This window comes from Eptatretus burgeri, chromosome 9 (assembly GCF_056783735.1).
Source record: "Eptatretus burgeri isolate ZD-2024b chromosome 9, Ebu_testis_v1, whole genome shotgun sequence".
Taxonomy (NCBI): Eukaryota; Metazoa; Chordata; class Myxini; order Myxiniformes; family Myxinidae; genus Eptatretus; species Eptatretus burgeri.
Window position 1 is genome coordinate 86,342,838 of NC_140969.1, and position 17,579 is coordinate 86,360,416.

Below are 17,579 nucleotides of genomic sequence, written 5' to 3' on the forward strand. Positions count from 1 at the left end.
GCCGAAATCCAGTCTCCGAACCTCAGAGAGTGCTGCAATACCGATGTCCAAACGCTTGAGCTCAGATGATAACAGACAGGCGATCATCTTCTCTTAGGGAGAGGACATTCCAGGCACCCACCCGAAGGGACCACCTCAGGTTAACCCAAGGAGACCGCCTTCTGGTGGACGGCACCTCAGCACCACTCTGACATACTCTCCCGCAATCTGACCCGGGAATGTCACCCTGTGGTTTTCCCTCCTATCATCGAAGATTGGGGATCCCCAAGGCTTTGCCCCAATCCCATCATCTGGTGAGCTGCCTTTCGAAGGAAAGCTCCACAGGAGGGACTCCCAGGGAGTGGGTTTTCAGATTTCTTTGCGTTTTTGTGTTTTACGGAATGAAGGGTTTTATGGTGGCCGGAGTGCAAATCCTGCCATCAACCTCCTAATAAGAAGTAACCCAACTGCAGGAGGACGTCCGCAGACACAGTTGGGTTGAAGATATGAATGGCCGTTGGCTCACAAGGAGCTCCTCTGCCCCTTGACTTGGCTCACAAGGAGCTCTTCCGCCCTCCGCCTTACCTGGAGCCTTACCCATACTAAAAAAAACATGGCGCCAGATGTGCCAAAGGCCTTAACCTTCTACGAAGTCTTGCCAGTACGTCTTTGGGAGCTCATCAGGAAAGTTTTCTACTGCATAAAACCCTCATCCGCTCCCAATTCAATTACGCCAGTCAGGCCTTTTGGGACATCTGCAAAAAGCTGGAAATCATTCAAGCCAAAGTTCTACGGTTGTGTCTGGGTGCTTTTAAAAGCATGCCAATCTGTGCCCTGCTTGCGGAGGCTGGCGAGTTGCCCCTATATATCCGTTGGGAGGGTCCAACTTGAGGTCCTGGGCTTAGAATATTTCTGCCAGGGACAATCACTCAGGAAAAGCACTGTTCTTGGACTGTTGGGAGTATCAAACTCTTGGCAAATCTACCCTCCCTCCTCCTTTCGGACTTGCATGCATGAGGGCAGCTAAAGAAATAGGTTTCGATTCTTTACCGATTAATCCCCGGAACAAAGTAGCAATTTGGTCTCTCTGGACTCTAGAAATGCCTCGTGTCCACCTAGATCTCTGGGGAAGACCAATAGGGACAATGTGGTTGTAGCATGTAACCAGGGTGTGGAATATATCAACACAGTCTGGAGCCAATCCTTACATGTCTATACAGATGGCTCTAAAGATCCGGTACTAGCTAGAACAGCAGCTGCTTTTTGTATCCCAGATGTTAAGGTGATCAAGTCCATGAGGCTTTCTGACCATCTTTCAGTTCTTTCTGTTGAACTCTTTGCTGTTGTCCTGGCCATCAAATGGATAATTGGATTTAATCCCCTGAGTGCAGTTATTTTCGCCGATTCACTCTGTTCGAAAAGCGTTGGAGTCCCTACAGTCTGGATGTAGGCAGGTCCTGGTTCTTGAGGTGCTTCACCTTTCTAACATGGCCATTTGGAGGGGCACGGACGTTGACTTGTGCTCGATCCCTGCACACGTGGGCATTGGAGGCAATGAGGCCTGCGATCGAGCAGCCAAACGGACACCAAGTTTTGATCTTCTAACCACAATCCCTCGGCCCATCTGAACTCTCCAATCTTGTTAGGGTCTACATCAACAGTAAATGGCAATCTCAGTGGGTGACTTTTCTTCACACTTCCTGCAACAGCAAGAACCTTCTGCTTTCCCTATTGTTGATACAGCCCACATTGAGCAACTATAACATTTTATTTTCTCTTCCTTTCTCCTTCAGTCTCTTTTTATAACACTTTTTATCCATATACAGTAATCCTCCGCTATATCACGGTTCACCTATCGTGCTCCCGGTTCATCGCGGGTTTTCCCTTGGAACCTAACTAATTTTTTTCTGCGGATTCCCCGGGTATATTGCGGTAATAATATATAAAATATAAATTATTTAAGCAATAAATTATAACGCGTTGCACTCGACCAGTCACACAATACACGAGACAAAGTTTCGCTTGTGAACTTCGAATATTTTCTACGTTTTTTTTTTTTTTCTCCAAGCCCTACGATGCCACCAAAACGCCCTGCACCTTCTAAGGCTTCTGGAAAGGAACCGAAGCGCCAGAGGAAGGTCCTGACGCTCCAGGAGAAGGTTAAGGTGCTCGATATGCTTCGGGAAGGAAAAAGGTTTGCCGCGGTTGGACGAGCACTGCCAAACCGACCAGACCAGACGAGTCTATCTCCGGCACCTCAAACCCGATCACTGCCAAGGCGACCAGACCAGATGAGTCGATCTCCGGCACCTTGAACCCTATCACTGCCAAGCCGACCAGACCAGACGAGTCGATTTTCTTTTGGGAGGCATCCATTCATCGCGGATTTTCACTTCTCGCGCGGCGTTTGGAACGTAACCCCCGCGATAAACGGGGGGTGACTGTACTCCCAAGGCCCCACCTGACTTAAACGCTAGCTTAACACAAGCCCCCCCCTGCTTCTTTCAATAAACTAACACAAATCCCCACTAAAACTGTTGTGAACACAACTACAACCATTATAAATACAGTCCCACAGCCCCTGACACAAATCGCGATAAAATACGCAAAATACTTGTTTTGTTCTCATCGAGCTTACCCTCTTGCGAACTACAGGGAGTGACGTCCTCACAGTAGGCCTGACTTTACCCGGGACATAAACGGGGTGACTCAATGCAGCAGGATACAGTTTGGGACAGAAATTTTGATAAAAACATGACCAGCAAAACAAGAATAAACAAGGACAAATGTGTCCAAGAGCAGCGTCCTAAAGGTTTTGTCGGCTAAAAAAACGACAAAAAAAACAACTTCCGATATTTCGTCACGTGCCTTGATTAAGCCAATCGCGAGACCCGTCATAGTGTATTTACAAAATATCATGTATTTCCGAAATAGCTAATGTATTTACGAAATTACAATATATCAAATGGAATAATCTTTAAATAGTAACGTGAACTTTTAGAAACTTTAAAGCAAATGTCCGAATATATTTAAAACTTCATGATAAATGCTCTCAAAAGGCACCGTCAATGCGAGGATGTGTACAGGTGCTTATTATTTAAGGAGATCCTGATAGAATAAAGAAGAACACTGAATAAAGAAGAACAATGCCGAGCTCTCTTAGAGCAGCGTTCGCTACGCGAGACGCTGCTAAAAAATATAACAGTACAACACAATGTATCTGGTTCGGGGAATTTGGCTTCAATGAACTGGAAGGAGCAAGTGCTGTGAACCCGTAACCGGATTTGTCTTTCTCCACAATATATTGCTTTTTCATCACAAGTTAAAAAAAATGAAGTTTGTTTCCGATATATTGTAATGGTGCCAAATGATGGAGGAGCTTTATTTTGTTCACAGGTTGGTGAATGAGAGTGAAGTGAAGAAGTGGAAAGAGGAGGCCGAGAACATGCGGAAGGGTGAGTGCTGATTATGAAGATCATTTGTGCAGATCTTCCTGCAAAGATCTTAAGTTTGCACAAGATTTTGATTGGATTGCAATCACCACATCTATCAATTGATCTTGGATCTATATACAAATGCGATACCTATGTATGAATGCAATGAACGATTGTGTCTAAACAGCGTAAACTTCCTAACCCCAGCACGTACGATGCTCAATGATATCTCATTTAAGAGCTCTTGCATCCAGACAATGCATGTGGAGGTTTACAAATATCGTTATTCATACAATTTTGAGTTTTATTCATTTTTGTTGTGCACTTGGTGTATATGCTCAGTTGTTGGTTCGCACACCAACCAAAAGTTAAAAAATAATAATAAGTCATAACCACAAACTATTCAATCAATTCTGTCAATGTATAATTACCTTTCCCTTTGGTTTCCTTCATGGAGAAACTTTCATAGTTGATGACTATTATCTTGTCAAAGAAAACTTTTAGCCAAAAAAAAAAAACGATTTTGAATTCACTTGCAAACGATTTCCCTTACCAATGGATACGGGGACTCCTTACAAATGCTTCCACCTTTTTTCATGCACATTTGAGACATACAAACGAATGCTCTGAGAATGCCTTGTGTGAGTTAAAGCACAAAGTCTCATGGGCAATGCATAATATTTGTAGCTGGTTTGCACACCAACCAGAAGTAAAAAGCAATATATTCTGTCATTTCCGTCCAATGAATAATTCCATTTTTGTCCATCTACTTCACCGAGAAAACTTAATTCAATTGGAAACAAATTCATTCTCCTACAAACGGAGCCTCAGACTCCTTACTAATGCTTCCACTTTCTTTTCGTGTACATGTGAGCAGTATGTGTGTATATATCTATCGTTCTCTATTTATGTGTGTGTCTGTATGTATGTGTGCTGTGTGTTTGTCTTTATCTCTCTGTTGTAAGAATGGCCTTGTGTTGTGAAATGTCTGTGTAATGTAATTTTGTATTGTCAGTTTGTCTATGTATCTATCTATCTATCTATCTGATGTAACAATGCACTTTCTCTTTTATGAGGGGTGTGGGGGAAGACAGTGAGTTGGGGCTTTGGAAGGGGTGGTGAGAGCAAAGATGGGGGCAGAGTTGGGAGAGGGAGGTTAAGACTTTGGCTGGGGTGGGGAGGGGTTGAGTTATTGTGTTGAGGGTGGATGGGTTGAGGTGGTGTGGTAGGGGTGGAGGGTTTAGGAGTTTTGGTCGAGAGGGGGTGTTTGAAGTCTTGGAATGGGGAGTGCAGGTATGGGATCGAAGCCTTTGGGTTAGGAGGTTGAGGACTTGCAAGCAGGGCTTTGGGGCTTGATGAATTGGGGTTGGTGAGGAGGGCTTTTGAAGACTTGGGGCTGGGATGGGGAAAAGGGGTTGAGGACTTGAAGTCACATTTTACATTACGTGAAATTTCCATGGGTCCCTACCATTATGCGGTCATAGGACATTCCTGTCAACCTCCCTAAATATCCCTCTCTATTGGAAACGAATTCCCTTACAGCAGCCCGTTGGAACCAGGTTATCTGCTTGTTAGCTCACCTGGAAAGTAGTTCCGGGGAGCTGATGCGATGGTGCGTTGTCCGTCTGGTCATCCGTAAAATACTTGCAACTTTTTCTCTGAAACGACACATGAGATTTTGATGAAACTACTATACTGTTCATCACCATACTGTTCATCACTATGATGTACCAAATTATTTTCATGGCATTAAAAAAAAATCAGGCCCTAAGGGGTTTAAGGGGATTGACCCCTAAATAGGTATTTGCTTTCTTCTCAGAAACTACTCATGCAATTTTGATGAAACTTGACCACAACCTTCATAACCCGTGATGTACTAAAATTTGTTTACAGAATTGAAAAAATATCGGGGTCTGGGGAGGGGGGGGTCTAATGGAATTGATGCAAACCACATTCCTTTTCAAGCCTAAGTTGTGAACTTTGAGAGATTCGGTTTATTAATTACATGATGAAGATGTGGCAGTTTCATTAACATACAATTGGGTATTGGGACTGTGGACAAACATTCGCCACCCCATTGAGGTCAAATGGGCTTTTGTAATTTGAATAAAGAACCTTTGCCATGATATTTTCAGATTCAGCCTTTCAGTTGTCTAATATCTAGTTGTTGTCTTGTATGAACATCAGAAGAAATTATTCTTGTCATCCATGTCACGAGTTCTTGACATTGAGTCAAACTGAAGTGGTTTTGTGATTTGGGTAGAACGAGTTGAGCTGCAGGGTCGTTTGGAGCGGCGGGAGCGAGAGTGCGAAGCAAAGGCACATGAGAGAGATGCCACAATGCAGGCACTGAGTGGCATGAAGGAGAAATTGCAACGGGAGGTAGCCGAGAGGCACAACGCTGAGACTTCCGCTGCAGAGCTACAGGCGCGGCTTGATGACTACCTTGCAAAGGTACATCATTTACATCTACATTGTGTCACCCTGTTTGCCATCCTTCTGTCTTCCTCATCATGAGATGAGGAAGAAGCCAAGGCTTCTTCCTCACTTCGACAAGCCGTGACTCATTTGGTCTTCCGTTTCATTATATTTGTACCATATCCTGATGCTTTGTGAACTGTGCTTCCCTGCTGATGGACCTCTGGTGTCTTGTGCATGTTGCTGCCTTTAAACCTGGGGAGTCACTGCTGAAAACTATCTGTCTGGGTTCTTCCCGACATCTTTGTTCCTTTCACATTTCTTTCAAATTTTTTTTTTCTCCACAATTCTCTCTATTCATTCTAATTTTTGCTTTTTCTTCTCTTTTATCTTTTACTTTCTATTCCTCTCATTAGTTATTTATGTCTCAAAGGAGAAGTGAATTCTTGCACAAAATTTTCTGTAAGGCTCACTTGGCTGCACCTGGGTGGGTTTGAGGGTTATGTCGTAGCGGCTGAAATCCAAATCCTGTCCAGGTTCCTCCTGATGACTCCATCTTTGCTCTTCACCTCTTCGGGTTCCTTCTTGGTCTTCTGTTTCATTGTATATTTTGGTGCAGGGAAAGTCTTGGACATATTGCAGCTGCAGAAATGCATTTAAATGAGGATGAAGAGTAGATGAAGTCTTATTTCAACATTGGCATACCAGAAGTAAAATGAGATCATCAAGTTTTAATTGTAACAGGAAAAATAGCTGAAAGGCTGTAATTGAATGGAATCTGTGATTTCGTACAGAATATAGGGAAATAGTTAGTTGTTGGAGAGTATAAAAGTGATTAACAGGTTGAGATTCCACTTTAATTTTGCACTTCAGCTTTTTTGTACAAATATTTATTTTTTACTCTGACCCTCTTCCCTCCCCTCCACACCCCCAACATTCATCACTTACCCTAGGGAGGCAGCATTGGTGGTCCCCCAATCTTGTCCTCCCCACTGTCAGAGGGTGGTCAGCCACCGACTAGGCCGGTTGTCTCTTCTGGCTTTCCTCCTCCACATCTTCCATTACAAAGTTTGTCTGGTGGTGCTCCCCCACCTCCACCTCCGCCTCCGCCTCTGCTTGCCCCCCCTGGGGCTCCACCTCCTCTGTGTGGGATTATGGGAGCATCAGCCACTATGAAGCAGAAGAACATTCCAAAACCTAGCCACCCACTGAAATCTTTCAACTGGTCGAAGCTTTCAGAGGTGAGCTTGTGATAAAGCACATTGATAAATAATAATCTGCAGTTGTGGGAGAATTAACACTACCTTTTAGAAAAAGTTTTGGTTGCTAAGAAGAAAATGTGATTCTACAACCAATGGATCTTGTCCAAATAATGTCATTCATCTTAGTCTGATACTGTGATTTGTATTAACTTCTGTTTTGTGGTATTAATTTTAAACTGGTCTGTATGTTAAGTGCATTGTTTTCAACAAAGCGTAACACCACATTGAAGAGCTTTAATTTGTTTTATTTAATCAAATTAGTTGTTGCTTCTTATTTATACAATTGGATTTTTGAGTGGCAGTAGACGAATCGAATAAAGTACAAATTGCCTTCCACAGAATAAAATTCCTGGCACGGTTTGGAGTGAAATCGATGATCTCAACGCATTCAAACTCTTGGACTTGGAGGAGCTTGAAAATACCTTTTCAGCATATCAGAGGCAGCAGGTACACAAAATGCTGAGAGACATGTCGAGCATCACAACTCTGCTAATTCGCATTTGGACAATTTTCTCCTTTATCTCAGTGGAAGCAATAAATAAATAAATTTGACATCAAAATCTTAATATGCTAAAATCTAGTTGGTCACCAATGTGATTGCTTGCTTTGGATTTTTCAATTGAATAATAATTTAACTGATTTATTTTGGAACCAAACTGCATTTTGTTGTGACACTCTTCTTGTGCAATTTTTTTTTTCTTTCCTGGTAATGCAAGCAGATAAGAGCCCCCCCAATAACATTGTTTCCATGTTTCTTTTTCCTTGTTTGATTATTCTGCTGAGCCGTTCTCAGGAACCAATGTTCCACACCAGTAGCTTACGAAAGGTGAGCTACTCTGCATGTTTTTGCTGTGTTATCTTTTTCATGTGGTTCACAGTTCCCGATCGCCGACTTGGAGCAGACTCTGACATGACATTTCCAGTAAAGCTAAGTGCGTATCCTGCTGGGAACCAAAATAGGACTGCTTTGTTGGTTTTGCTTCAACAACAGTCATTACTTTGGCAAATGCTTTCCCATCGTAGGATTGCTTACTCGAACAGCTCTTTTCAAATTCCTGGTTCAGGGGTTTCAAAACCCATGATCTTAAATGCAAAGAAATAGAAAATATTGCTAAACTTTTAGTCTAATTTTGATTTATAATTTTAGTACCTTTTTACTATTATGTTTTGTTTGTAAAAATAAAAATTATTTTGCAGCCTTGAATTGTTGGGGACCAACCTTTATCATTCCTTCACATTGGAATCTTGTAGGACCCTTTATTAACCGATGTAGAACATATCAATAATTTGAAAAAGGCATCTCAACCATACAGTCCAATTTTCCAAGAATTTCAGTCCGTGGACCAGAACGTTCATTTTATTTTCCTTAAAAACACTTATTTTTGACTTCCACTATGTTGATTTTGACCAGTGCTATTTGTTGGTGGTGTCATAGCAATTGTCAATTTAAAAACATTTTTATGCCTCTCTTGAAGTTGTTACATTTTAAATGTTACTCATTTTTTGCATGCATGCAAATCTACAGGGTGCCCCACAGAAAACCAGGAAATTTGGTGCAGTTTATTTTAAACAAAACAAAAGCAAACTTAGATGTAGTGTAAAACAAAGATACAAATTTGATAACTGCTGCATTTTGAAATAAAATAAAAAAACCGTTAGAAAATTTATATGTTAGTTTATTGACATGGTAAAATACGGTAAAGTAAATCTCAAATTTCCTGGTTTTCTGTGGGGCACCCTGTAGAATTGTCCCCCCCTCACCCCCACCAATAATTATTGTTTATAATCATTATATAATGATTATATATAACCAATCATTATATAATATATAACATTATATAATGATTATATATTGGTTTATAACCAATGATTATAATCATTGGTCTTTGTTACTCGTGATGCGTTTTAATATCAATCTACAACTCGTTATACACTTTTCTGGTGTTCTAACCAATAAGCCAATTGCCTTGGCTTTACTGTATTGCACATTTCATCATTTATATCAAGATGGATATTTTGTATTGAAGCAAACTTGAGGAAACTGATGACAAATGGTTGCTATTCATTTGAGGATTTCCTTTGTTTAGTACAATATGTTATGCAGGAACTAATTATGAATGCAGAATTGCAAACATGTCCAATCCAAATCTGGCTGCAGACAGAAGAGAGAAAGCATCCTCAGTCATTCCAAATTGCTCCTCAGAAAATCCGAATGAATCACAGCCTTCACATCTCTCCTCGATTGTGTGAATGAAAGCTCCATATTATTGGAATCGCGAAGCCTGGTGTTGGCTGAGTGGTTAGGATGGCTGGCTTGGGATCCTAGAATCTTGAGTTCGAGCCCTGTTGACCACTGAATTAACACCAGGGGGTTGACTCAGCCTGACATGCTTTTGAGGTTGGCGAAATGAGTACCAGTGTACTAGTCCCGGTGTATGCCCCGGTTAGAATAGGTGTACCATGTCCCTGTGTGTCGTAAGAGGCAACCAGGGTTGGCGTCAGCAAGAGCATCCGGCCATAAAGCATTGCCTCAAGAAGGGAACGATGATTGCATAGAGCCCGCACAAAGCTAACCCCTGCTCAGCAAGGAAAATGGCTATAAAAAGACTATCTTATTGGAATCGCCTGTCATGTGTCTGAAACACAAGGTCTGTTCCTCTTGCATCACAGATAGGTCGGTGGTTTTTTTTTATCACCTCTTCTCCAGGTTAAAGTCTTCAAATCCAGGCTTATTGCCCTCCTCGACTCCTTTGTTCCACTTTTTTTTCTTCTTCTGTTTGTGGAACAATCTTCCGGAGGCTGTTCAATCATGGTCTTCCCTTCAGGGCTTTGAGTGGTGTCACTCCCCCATCCATACCCACATCATTTTGTACTCCCATTAACCAACTTAAAACAATCATCTTATTTGCAGGTTTACTGCCTTTCCCCCCCCCCATCTTTTCCTCTCCTGCCCTCCCCATCTCCTGTCCCTCCTTGTCCCCTCCTCCTCTCCTCACCCTCTTGTCTCCTCCGCCTCCTCTTCTCTTCTACTCTCCCCTTGTCTTCTCCTCCTCCTCTCTTCTACTCTCCCCTTGTCTCCTCCTCCTCCTCTCCTCTCCCCTTGTCTCCTCCTCCTCTCTCCCTCTACCCCATTTGCGGTCAGTTGTGCTTTGGGTATGGTGTCCTGGCGCCTGCCTGTGTGTGCGCGTGTTGTATCTCCGTGCTTGTGGTTGTCATTCTCCTTCGTCCCCACATTGCCCTCCCTTCCATCCTACTTTTTTGTGGTTTTTCTACCCCTCTCCATGTTACTCCCCCCTTCCCCCCACCTCTCATTGGACAGACAGTGAGAGAAGAGGGCTTATGGCATTGGTGAGATCAGGCCTGTTCAGTGTAGCTATAATGCTCTGACAGGACAGTGTAAGCCTTATTGCCTTGTTTATAAACTTTTATTATTATTCCAGTTTGTTTGTTTTTTTTTAGTTGTGCCCGTCTGCTTTGTCTAGAAGGAAAGGTGACACATTGCCGTTATGGCAAATGTTCACTCGTGCTATGAAGCAATTTGGAATTTAACATGGAAGCATGCCTTTGTACGTGTTCTGCCTAAAGGGGTTATTATTGAGAACATTGTCCTTCTGGTGAAAGCCAGTATTGGTGACAAATGCTTGTGCAGTATCAAAGATGAACCAAAAGTTTGTTGTTTTTTGTGTCGGATGAAAAGTTTGTTCACAACGTCTATAGCACTGGTCTAACCACAAAAAAGTGGTCATTTGATAATGGCATCCCCTCTGGATACACCAGCAGTCAAAATGATAATCTCAAATATACAGACATTTATGACAAATTAGTGCGTGCCCGTACGTGTGTGGCCGTACGTGCAAAAAAAAAAAAGAATTGTGACGTCAAAGGACCGTGTCCTGTCATTGGTTTGGTAAATAAATGGCCATAACTTGGGAACCATTTGTCCAATTAATATCAAACCTTGAAAAGGCACATACTCAGGTCCCCAGCAATATACCTGGCAAGTTTCAATTAGATAGGACCAGTGGCTGTTAAGAAACAGCGATCACTGACGGACACACAGAAATTGCTGGAATTATAAATAGATGACAAAATTATGCCTATTTTGTCACAATATGGAACGATTGTTTCTCAAATCTCTGATTCTCCTCACATGTTCTAACGAGCGCGTAAAACATTGAATGAGTTTCAGACAGCAGTTGTATAAGGTCATTCCAAGTCGTGGTGATGATACAGGCTTGAATACTTCTTTTAAAGTAGACCGAAACGATCATGAATATCACAAGTACGCATCATTGGCTCCCCTAACGTGCTGTCTTTGTGGGGCTTTTGGGTATGTTAAAAGGTTTTGTCACAAAACGTCTTGTATGAAGTGTTGTGAATCAGGCCATACCCATATAGATTGTAAAATGGAGAATACCCTGACCATGCCATCTGAACCCCGTAAGGCAGCATCCAGCGATTTTCGTTGACATTGTTTGCAATGTTCCCTCCCATAGCAAACCAATGAATGAAGAATGTATGGTAGGAAAAAAGGAACGAAGAGCACCGATGACAAATAACCTGGATAGTATCATAAAGAAGGTTGTTTTGGACACTGTCACTCCAGAAATGTCCAAGTGTCCTTGCAGTTCCTCACAAAACAAAGGGAATAAAACTGCTGTTGTACAATTTTTAACTCAATATCTACTACAAGGCACTACTGATCTTAAAGGTCATCAAAATCAAGTTAGCAGCAAAACAGATACTGTTACTGAGTGAGAATGAAGTACTTTGGGTTCCTCCTTCAAGAACTGAGCAGACCGGAGACCCAATCAGTGGTACTGATTCATAAGCAGAGGTAGTGAATCTGATTGATTTTTTTTTTTCACAGGGATCTGGAACCGGAGTTCCAACCCCGGATATGGAGAATAGGCACCAGTGTGCTGGTGCTCGTGTATCGGAGCACCCAAGAATAAATCTCTGAAGGTGCTTGCAGATAGGAGAGTAATGGGAGACTAATGTCCGACCTGTTGGTGTTTGATGATGGGGAGGTGACTGAACTATCGCAATCGTTGGCAGGTCATTCAAACATATCCCCACAACTTGTTGTTTTTCCTTCACGAAATTTTGAGATCCTCATGCAGTTATTGAAGGACATTTTTCTGATTTCACATTGTTTATCTCTACTGCCAAGTCTATCATTAAAAAGCTTGTGGATTATGACCTGATAAGGTCACAGGACCACAGACTAAGGAAATTTGTTACAAGAACAGGTACAGTGTTCTCAGCTACAGGCTGTTTATCACCAAAGAATAACAATGAATTTTGCAGCCTTAAATATGAACATTGGTGGTGCTTGTCACTTCTGCCAGGTTAAATGAAAAAATCTGTTCCAGCATAAAAAGGTAGATGTAATTTTGTTACAAGAAACTCGTATTACACTCGATTTAGAACACGATTGGTGTCCTTTTTTTTTTTTTTTTTTTTTTAAAGGGCAATGCTTTTTTTCAGCAATTTGTCGGCTTCGTCTGCTTTTCGCTAAAACCAGGTCTGGTATGCGAATCATGCTATTTTCACGAGGTAATAAAAATCTGGTTTATATCTCTTGAATCAGTACATCACAAGTTTCATTGCACAATATTTAATGTGTATGCACCTTGTGGGAATGTAGAGCAAAAGTTTATTTGCCACTATGATCCAAAACTTAAAGTATGTGCATGTGTTGTCGATTTTAATTGTATTTTTGAGTCTTCTGTAGACTGATTTTGCAGAATCCCATGTAGACTTCTCTGACTTTTTCAGCGTTGTGGATGTACTTGATGTTTGGTGATTGCACCACCCTAATATATCCCAATATACCTGGTGTCGGTGTGCCAACGGGTCGAGTATCCTTTGCAAGACTTGACCACTAGTACATTAACTTGTCTTTCAGGAATGCTGTGATTTTTTTTTTTCTTGTCTTTTTCCCTTCCTTGTTCCCAGACCATCATATATGGTAACTGAACCTTTCCTTCCCATAAGCCCACATGCAGGAGTGCTTATTGGAAGTTTAAAGTTGGACTTCCAGCAGATAGATTATTTATGGAAGCCTTTTGTGTTTTCTGGACAGCACTGAGTTCTAAAATATTTTTTCTCTTAGTTTATGGTGGGATAGCATCAACTCAAATTCGGATATTTTTCCCAAAAATTTAAATTGCATTACATAAATGATAAACATATCACAATGGCTTGTTTAGAATCGGATATTTTACATTTAGAGAGTTAAACTGGCAAATGAGAGTATTGAGAAATTACCAGTTGCTATTCAAAAGGAAGGCCCAGTTAAGTGATTTTTATTCATGAGAAGGTAGCGGATACGAGCCGATAAAGAACATAAAAGCATCAGATACCCCAAACAAGTCTTTCATTTAGAAACTGGAAACAAACCATCATGCCTTATTTTTGTTTTAGACCCAAGGGGAAACGTTATCAATCCATGTGATGCAACAAATAATAATCAAGAAACTGGTTGACCTGTTTCTTGATTATTATTTGCTCATATTTTAGAGCCACTCCTTATAGCACTTAGAAAAAATATTGCTGGAATTGTTCTTTCTCCTGGGAGTCCTCCCTTGACCTTATCTACCTATGCAGATGTCTTGCATTTTCATCAAAAACAAATGTGGTGATGATGCTCCTGTTGAGTGCTTGAGGGGATTTTCCCTGACAGCTTCATTGAGATGTAATTGGAAGGAGAGTAAGATGTTATGGGCACCCTTTCTCAATGGTTGCCTGCCTGTCAATGTCATTGCCACCAAACCCCCACCCCCCTTTGTCCTTCCTGCAGAGTTTGAGTGGGGAAATAATGGAATTAAGTATTTGGGTGTATTTTTATGATTCCTACAGCTTGTCCAAAAAAATTGGGAGGGAGCACTTGATCAGGTGGAAAAAAGATTGCATCAATGTAACAGGGCTTTACCCCACCTCTCTGATAATGGCCATGCACTCAAAGTTAATAATGTGGTTACTCTTCTTTTGTGACATAAATTTATCTGCCTGCAGCTGCCGGAGGTGCTGCTTATGGTAATTCAGGATAAACATTTTTTGGGGCTCTGACCCAAGGGCCAAAGGTGGTCATAGCTTCTAAAATGCCATGCGTTGGCTTTCTGGCTCTGTTCCATCCAATGCCTGTTATATACAGAGCACTTGCCAGGCCGGCTCTTGGACTGCCTCATTTTGCGATGAGCTGTGAGGCTCAGATACGGTCTTGAATTGTTTAATTCATCTCCAACATGTGGATATATCGCCTCTCTCGATCTTTTATCAGAGCCTCTTGAATGCCGGGCAGAGCCTCTCGGTGAGCAGTCAGGCAGATAAGCATGTTCGAAAAACGTTGGCACACAAGCCTTTATTTTTCAATCTTCTTTTCCCTGTTATTCTGAGAAGTTGGGATTCTTGCCAACATTTGAAAGGTGTGGCATTTCTTGCATAACACCGGGTGCGGTGTGAAATCTAAATGAATTTGCAAATTTAACAGGAATTGGGTCCAAGAGAGTAATCGGAAAGTTTTTAAAAGACCTGATCCAAACAGGACATCACTCGGTTTTCCTTTGACTCAGGGTGTGCAAGTGGTGCCCCATGAGTAGATGGTACCAAAATTGATCGTGGTACTTATTGTGAACGACTTGTCCCATATCAGCTCGGGGTGGAACCTTTTTTCATATAACGAGCAAAAATATTTACAGGCTGTTAAATTACTTCTTGGGGATTCACATTGAAATGGGGTTACCTGGTGGAAAGGACTGTTGCCTCAAGGACCCCACTCTGAACCTGTTTGGGAAACAATATATGCTGGACTTCCGTTTGAAAGAAGCGGTGTGTTTTTTTTATTGATTTTTTTTAATAAAATAAATAAATTGGTTAATTAAAAAAAAAAATATATATATATATATATATGTATATGTATGTATATAATTATTATTTTCTTCTTCTGTGTACAGTGCTTTCAGAAAGTATTCACACCCCTTGACTTTTTCAGATTTTGTTGACCCAGCCTAAATTTAAAATGGATTAAAATGAGATCTTTTTGTAATAGTATCCACACAAAATACCCGACAATGTCAAAGTGGATTTTTTTTTCCAGAAATTTTTACAAATTAAAAATGAAAAGCTGAAATGTCTTGCATCAATAAGTATTTAACTCCTTCACGATGACACTCCGAATTGAGCTCAGGTGTATCCAATGTCCTTTGATCATCCATGAGATGTCTCTACAACTTGGAGTCAACATGTGGCTAATTCATTTGATTGGACATGATTTAGAAAGAAACACACCTTTCTTTATAAGGTCCCACAGTTGACAGTGCATGTCAGAGCAGAAATTCTCCCATGAAGTCCAAGGAACTTTCTGTAGAACTCTGAAATAGAATTTTGAGGAGGCATAGACCTGGGGAAGGGTATAATAAAACGATTTCTAGACCGTTTGGAGTTCCCAAGAGCATAGTGAGCTCCATCATTAGGAAATGGAAAGAATATGGAACTACACAGACTCTTCCTAGAGCTGGCCGTCCAACCAAACTCAGCAATTGAGCAGGAAGGATCTCTGTTGGGAGGTGAACAAGAACCCAATGATCATTCTGAAAGAACTACAGAGTTCCTTGGCTGAGATGGGAGAACCTGCCAAAAGGGAAACAATCTCTGCAGCATTTCAGAAATCTAGGTTTTATGTTCGAGTGGCCAGACAGAAGCCACTCTTGAGAAAAAGGCACATGACAGCATGCCTGGAGTTTGCAAAATGGCATGTGAAAGACTCTGAGAGCATGAGGAAAAATATTCCTTAGTCTGATGAGGCGAAAATTGAATTATTTGGCCTGAATACAAAGCGCTATGTCTGGTGGAAACCGAGCACATCTAATCACCAATCTAACACCACCCCAACTGTGAAGCATAGTGGTGGCAGCATTATGCTATATGGATGCCTTTCAGCAGCAGGGACTGGGAGACTTGTAAGGATAGAGGGAACAATGAATGGAGCCAAATACAGGCAAATCCATGAGGAGAACCTACTTTAGAGTGGAAAAGACCTTAGACTGTGGTGAAGATTTACATTCCAACAGGACAATGATTTCAAGCATGCAGACAAAGCAGCACTGGAATGGCTTTAGAACAAGAACGTGAAACTCCTTGAATGGCCCAGACAAATCCCATTGAGAATCTGTGGAAAGACTTGAAAATTGATGTTCACTGACACTCCCTATTCAACTTGACAGAGCTTGAGCAAATCTGCAAGGAAAATTGGGAGAAAATCCCCAAATCCAGACGTGCAAAGCTGATAGACATACCCAAGAAGACTCGAAGCTGTAATTGCTGCCAAAGGCGCTTTTACAAAGTAGTGACTTGGGGTTGAATAAATATTGTCCCAAGACATTTCAGCTTTCAATTTTTATTAATTTGTAAAAATTTTCAAAATCATGTTTTCACTTTGTCATTAATGGGGTATTTTGTGAAAATCTGTGCCAAAATTTCAAATTAATCCATTTAAAATTCAGGCTGCAACAACAAAATTTGACAAGGGTGTGAATACTTTTTGCAGGCACAGTCGGTTGGTTGTTCCTTCTATTGCATTTCTTCGATTTTTTTTTTCTTCCATATCTGGTTGTTGCCCTTTTTGTCTTGAAAATGAAGACTTGGTTCATGCCTTCATTTAACTTTGAAAGACTTTTACCTTTGTTTCATTGGTTTCAACTCTACTTCATATAGAATGCATGTTCCATTTATTTTGAGGGCTTGTGTCTTTAGTTTCCCTGTCAAACATGAGCATGTATTTATGTCTAGTTTATTCATGGACACTGCTAAACTTGCTTGTACGTATTGCGGAAGGCGAAGCTGGGTGGCAAGCCATGAACGTTGTAACATTCTGGGTTAAAAAAAAAATTGGTGCATTGTTTTCAACAGGATTGAAACTTTAGTTTAACTTTGCTCAAAGTATAAGCCAACTCAAAAAATTCATCGATTCCACTACAGAGTAATGCTGTTATTCTCTCTCCTGTGACTGTACTACCTTTGTCTGAGATGACTGACAGCCAGTCTGGATTGCAGTACAATGCACATTCCTCTTTAAATGAGTATGTGTGCCTCCTTGAACCATGCAAGGGTGATTCTGCAGGTCTAGCTGTGGTCAGGACACTAACCACAGTGCAGGTGGTCATTCCATAAACACAACCTGTGCATCTTCCCATAGGTCATAATCTTGGCCAGTTACACTCCATCACCAGCTGCGAGCATGAAAAAATTGAAATTGTGGATGCCACCACCTCTGTTCCTCAAATGACAAAGCCCTTGGTGGACATTCATAGCACGTTTGACCTCCCAAGGAAAGTCTCAACTTGTGAGCCTCCTGATGGAATTCTCTGATATCTTTAGCACACATTCACATGACTATGGTCAGACAAACTTCATCAATCACAGCATTAAGACAGGTGATGCCACACCAATCAAATTGCATGAATATCACACATCATCTGCAAAA

At 41.3% G+C, this 17,579-nt stretch overlaps 1 protein-coding gene across 6 annotated transcripts in view; it reads left to right on the top strand.

The window, feature by feature from the left end:
* LOC147020531 (disheveled-associated activator of morphogenesis 2-like) overlaps positions 1-17,579 on the top strand; it is a 332,638-nt gene that overhangs the window by 285,774 nt on the left and 29,285 nt on the right. For 5 of the 6 annotated variants that reach the window (XM_085895960.1, XM_085895958.1, XM_085895959.1 and 2 more), the window contains exons 13-17: positions 3,376-3,434; positions 5,677-5,867; positions 6,785-7,072; positions 7,433-7,540; positions 7,887-7,919. In XM_085895960.1, coding sequence (XP_085752086.1) covers positions 3,376-3,434; positions 5,677-5,867; positions 6,785-7,072; positions 7,433-7,540; positions 7,887-7,919 — 679 coding nt within the window. The remainder of the gene's footprint in view (positions 1-3,375; positions 3,435-5,676; positions 5,868-6,784; positions 7,073-7,432; positions 7,541-7,886; positions 7,920-17,579) is intronic. The other variant, XM_085895963.1, reaches the window with a different exon arrangement.